Below are 5,105 nucleotides of genomic sequence, written 5' to 3'. Positions count from 1 at the left end.
CGCGAAGTGCACCGTGGTCTAAGCATTAACTCTTCTTCAAACATCCCTGACCTCCGCCATTACCCGATCCCCCAAGTCACCTTAGTTATGATTCCTGACCAGCCTTTCCTGTCCTCAAACCTCGGTTTTGCCATCTGTATAAGCTCCCTCCTTACGGCACAGCAAGCCCAACCCGGGAGAACCCGATCTGGCTCGAGTGGAGCTTTAAGCTACAGGTGAAAAACCAGGAAAATGACTGACGTTTCCTCCTCTCTGGACACCTCTAAGCCATCCCAGGTCGCGACGGTTCCCTAAGCGACCCCTGGAGGTGTGGCTAGACGCTGGGGGCCACGCCCACGAGAGCCGGGCGCCTCCGCCGCGCCTCCGCCGCGCCTCCGCCGCGCCTCGTCCGGCCTGGGACCTGCGTGACGTCACGCCACTTCCCGTGTAGCCCTCCGCCACACGAAAAAGTAGTCCCCGTCCCCAGCTGACCTCAGCCCTAACACCGGGCAGCATGCGACTTCTAGGGTCCTCCTGAACCCGACGACGGCTCTGAGTCCCCTGAGAGGCCTCCTGAAACGCCGCAGACCTCTCTCTCCCCGGGGGGCGGCGGCGGAAGTAGTTCCGGTTCGAGGGCGGCCGATGGGTTCCTCCGCGACGGGGGTGAGAGGATGGCGACCTCGTCGATGCCGGAGTCGGAGAGCGACACAGCAGCCAGAGACTCAGGTTAGCGGCAGCCGGAGGCGGGCCGCCCCTCCGCACACTGCCGTGCACCGGGGCCCTGCCGCGAGGCTGCCGGGTGGCGGACTCCCGGGCCGGCGGGGCTGTCCGAACAGGGCCCCGGGGTCCCAGGCCCTTTAGCCGCTCTCGCATTTGCCTGAGCGGAAACCCAGCGCCGCCACAAGATGGCGCCGGGCCTGGAGCTCAGGCAGCGCCGGGGACAGCCCCGAGTCACCAGGCCCCGCGACCGTCGCTGTCAGCCCCCTCCGCAGGGGAGTCCGGGGAAGGGGAGTGAACCACTGACCCCGGGGGCCTGCGGGCTGTACCACCGGCTCCTCATCCGAGGGGACGCGGGGGCCGGAGGGCCGAGCCGCTGTGTCCGCCCAGGGTCGATTCATGCCTCTGGGATGAGCATCAGGCCGTGATCACCCACCGGGGCCACCCTTCTTCCCAGAGGGGCCCTAGCCTGAGAGGCCAGGCATCCCTATTCTTTTCTGGAAGGTTCCCTTTCCAGGAAACCCCGCCCCGTCTAATCCGATGCTCAGTCTTTGCATCTGCGGAATGGGCACACCGGTGCATCTGGGTGGGTACTGCTTGGCCGGGCCCGAAAGGTGGACCACTTGTTGCAACCATGGTCGTATCGCCTGGCAGAGTGAAAGCCTCAAACCCCGCGCTTCGCTGTCAGTCCGTCCCCAGAACCAATGGAGGAGAACGAGGTGGAGAGCAGTAGCGACGCGGCCCCTCGGCCCGGCCAGCCTGAGGAGCCTTCTGAGAGCGGCCTGGGTGTGGGCACCTCGGAAGCTGTGTCCGCGGACAGCAGCGACGCTGCGACCGTCCCAGGGTTAACGGAGGCCGACGACTCTGGCGTCGGGCAGAGCTCGGACGGTGGCAGCCACTCTGTGGTATGGATCAGTGTGGATGGTGTGGGCAGGGGCACCGTCAGCAAAGCCTACTTGTAGAAAATAATTGTTTTTGAGGCAGACGTCAAGCCATGCCAAACTGCTGTGGTCGGTTTTGACAAGCCCCATGGCTAAGAGACATACTTAAACCATTTGTTTCCGGCATCTTCAGAAAGGGAAACTGAGGCAGAGCGTGCTTGCTATCGACAGAGCCAGAATTAATTATCCATGGTCTTACCCAGAGCCCTCAATCTCCGTGAGCCCGGTTCAAATGTTGATCCATCTCAGTTATCTTAGTCTTCCCATCTGTCAAATGGAACGGGAGGGCCTGGTTCTATGGGTGCTAGGCTGTAAGGGGAAACCGAGCCATGCCTTCCTGACCCATTACTTTGTGATTTGAGCAGGTTACCCAGGTTCTAAGCCCTCATCTCCTCTGTTAAGTGAAAATTAGAAACATAGTCACCTCTGGTAGCTTCATGAGTAATTTTTCGAGATGGGGATTGTATCTGGACTCCACTTGATGGAGATATGAGGTAGTGGCCCTGGGTGTGCAGTTCAGGGTTTCATTATGTCAGCAGAAGTGGGCCTACCCCGGGATATAACTTACACTAAGTTACAGGGTTACTGCTAGGGACAGGGCAGGTGTGGTCCAGGTCCTTGCAGAGAACACAGCCTGGTGTGGAAAACGTTGAGATGCAGGGGTGGGCTGGGATTGCACTGAGGAACTGGGTCCATAGAAGAAGGCTTCTCTTCTCAAAGAGTAGACCCAACCTGTTGTCATCCCAGGGTGGTGAGGTGACATGGCCTCCAAAGGGAAGTGGGCAGGAGCAGAAAGGCCCTGAGTAAGGTCCAGCTTGCCCTCTAGAGGGGGCAGTGCTTAAATGGCTGTGAGAAAGCTGGGTAGTGATCATGGAAGAGAGTGAAGCAGGGGAATGATTGATGCAAAAGCCCGGTGACAGTTGTGCCTCCTGGCTGTGGCCTGTGGTCTAGAGAGCTGCTGCTTTCCCCCCTGGGGTAGTTCCTGACTACATCCGCGGGCCCTCGGGCTGTCACTGACAGGAGAGCCCTCCTGGGCCTCTGTAGGGCTGAAGTGTGGGTGGGTGGTTTTGTTGTCTCTGGGGTGGTTTTGTTGTCTCTGGGGTATCTACAGGCTGCTCTGTCCTGCCTCACACCTGGCTCCTGAACTGCCCTCTGCTTCCTACACCTAGGAGGAGGTATCCGAGAGCATCTCAACAGACCCTTTGCCTCATGGCTGCCTCCCTGATTCATCTTCTGTGTCCCGGGGACCAGTGGCAGAGGTTCCTGGTGGCCCCCCAGCTCTGGTGCATTCCAGTGTTCTCCCAGACCCCAGCATGCTGGTGTCTGACTGCACAGCCTCCTCTTCAGACCTAGGCTCTGCCATTGACAAGATCATCGAATCTACCATTGGTCCAGACCTCATCCAGAGTGAGTAGGGAGAGGGTGTGGCCCTGTCCAATCCCACAGCCATCTGTGTCAATGAATGAGTGAAGATGAATTACCTGACTGTGGGGTGTGTAAGGGGAACTTACAGCTGTCTCCTAGTGGGAAATAACCCAAGTATCAAATACGATGTCACTGTAAGTTCTGTATGATGCCAGGATGTCACAGTGCTCAGAAGTACGGAGAGCTGTAGCTGGGGCCAGTAAGATGGCTCAGCTGGTGATAGTGCTTGTCAGGTAGACCTGGTGACTGCCGCTAAACCCACATAACAGTGGAATGAAGCAACCAACTCCCAAAAAGTTGTCATCTGACTTCCACGCATGCCCAGATGAAGTACATGCAACAGTAACTAATCCTAAGAAGTAGAAACAGTTGTAGCTGGCTTTGCGCTGGGGGTAGTTATAAACACTTGACATATAAGAGGGGCAGAGCTCCCAGTAACCTGCAGAGGGGATGGCTGCCATTAATCTGGTCCATATGAGAATTATAAGGCACATGAGAGAGACACCAAAAAATGACTGGGTAACAGTGACACTGTTTCTCCTGGGCAGTAAACTCAGACAGGTGACCCCTGAGTTCAAGCTGCTAAGTACTTTGCTGGGTCTTTAGGTTAGGGACTTGCATACAACACTAGAATCCCACAAAGCTCTGGTATGGTCTGAGAAGCATTCTGAGACATGGTACCTGCAGGATCTGTGTCCTGAGGAAGTTTAGAGAGGATAAAGGACGACTTGGTCCATTTGTCAAAACCCGGTCTGCCAGGGTAGCTCTGGCATCCTGGTGACTAGGCTAGCACGTCACCTACACCAGACATCACACCAGCCTGCGGTGGGTATGTCCAAGGTGCAAGGGGTGACACAGTTGCTCTCCAGTTGCCAAGTGAAGTCCAAGGGTGTGGGCCTATTGTCAAGGTCCCTCTGAGAGTGTCACCCTCTGCCCTTTCTGCCAGGCTGCATCACTGTGACCAGTGGTGAAGAGGGAGGAGCTGAGACCACACAGTACCTGATCCTGCAAGGGCCGGATGATGGTATGAAACCTGTCGTCAGTCCCTGGGAGCCTGTAATGGATGGGGGCAAAAGACAAGACTCAATATGACCCTGGAGGGTTAGCCATTGCCCTGGCCTCTGACAAGATGGCCTCTGTGGGAAATCTGGACCTGCCCGTGAGGAACGCCTAGAGCTCATGGCCAACCTTGCCTTCTACCTTCTCTTCTGTGCTTCCTCAGGCGCTCCCATGGCATCATCCATGTCTACTTCCACCTTAGCCAACAGTCTGGCAGCCATTGAAGCCCTGGCTGACGGCCCCACATCCACATCTGCATGCCTTGAGCCTCCTGAGGAGCCCCAGGGAGATCCCAGCTCTGTAGTGCAGCCACCCCCAGCTCCTGTTGCTGAGGAGCTGGACCTGCAAAGCCTGGAGGCCATGATGGAGGTGGTGGTTGTGCAACAGTTCAAGTGCAAGATGTGTCAGTACCGGAGCAGCACCAAGGCAACCCTGCTCCGCCACATGCGGGAACGGCACTTCCGCCCAGGTGCGTCCACGGCAGCTGTGGACCTGATGGGGGCAGACACAGAGCCAGATGTGGCAGCTTGTTCCATTCTCTCAGCAGCACTAGCAGCAGCAGCAGCAGCAGCAACTGGTAAAAGGGGCCGTGTACGGAAGTGGGGCCCTTCCACCAAGACCACAGAGGAGGAGGAGGAGGAGGAGGAAGAGGAGGATGACATCGTGGATGCCGGGGCGATTGACGATCTGGAGGGTAAGGCGGAGGACCACACTCATCTATAGACTGAGAGACACCGGTGCAGCACAGCAGAAGGTTAAACTGCAGGGCAGGCAGAACAACAGAAGAGCCAGCAAAAAGATACACGCACTTCTCATAGCTCCATTCCCTACCTGTGCTTCCAAACTATTCAGTGCATGCACATAAGAATTATTAGTAAAGCTGGGTGTGGAAGCCGGGCGTGGTGGCGCACACCTTTAATCCCAGCACTCGGGAGGCAGAGGCAGGCGGATTTCTGAGTTCGAGGCCAGCCTGGTCTACAAAGT

At 57.3% G+C, this 5,105-nt stretch overlaps 1 protein-coding gene across 1 annotated transcript in view; it reads left to right on the top strand.

The window, feature by feature from the left end:
• The first annotated feature begins 451 nt into the window (after window positions 1-451).
• Window positions 452-5,105, top strand: part of Znf335 (zinc finger protein 335) — a 21,317-nt gene continuing 16,663 nt past the window's right edge. Inside the window, exons 1-6 of the mRNA XM_021156731.2 lie at window positions 452-705; window positions 1,351-1,601; window positions 2,807-3,044; window positions 4,009-4,086; window positions 4,285-4,590; window positions 4,669-4,815. Coding sequence (XP_021012390.1) covers window positions 1,401-1,601; window positions 2,807-3,044; window positions 4,009-4,086; window positions 4,285-4,590; window positions 4,669-4,815 — 970 coding nt within the window. The 5' untranslated portion in view covers window positions 452-705; window positions 1,351-1,400. The remainder of the gene's footprint in view (window positions 706-1,350; window positions 1,602-2,806; window positions 3,045-4,008; window positions 4,087-4,284; window positions 4,591-4,668; window positions 4,816-5,105) is intronic.

This window comes from Mus caroli, chromosome 2 (genome assembly GCF_900094665.2).
Source record: "Mus caroli chromosome 2, CAROLI_EIJ_v1.1, whole genome shotgun sequence".
In the NCBI taxonomy this organism is placed as follows: Eukaryota; Metazoa; Chordata; class Mammalia; order Rodentia; family Muridae; genus Mus; species Mus caroli.
Note: the sequence above shows the minus strand (reverse complement) of the source record. Positions and strands in the feature narration are given on the sequence as shown.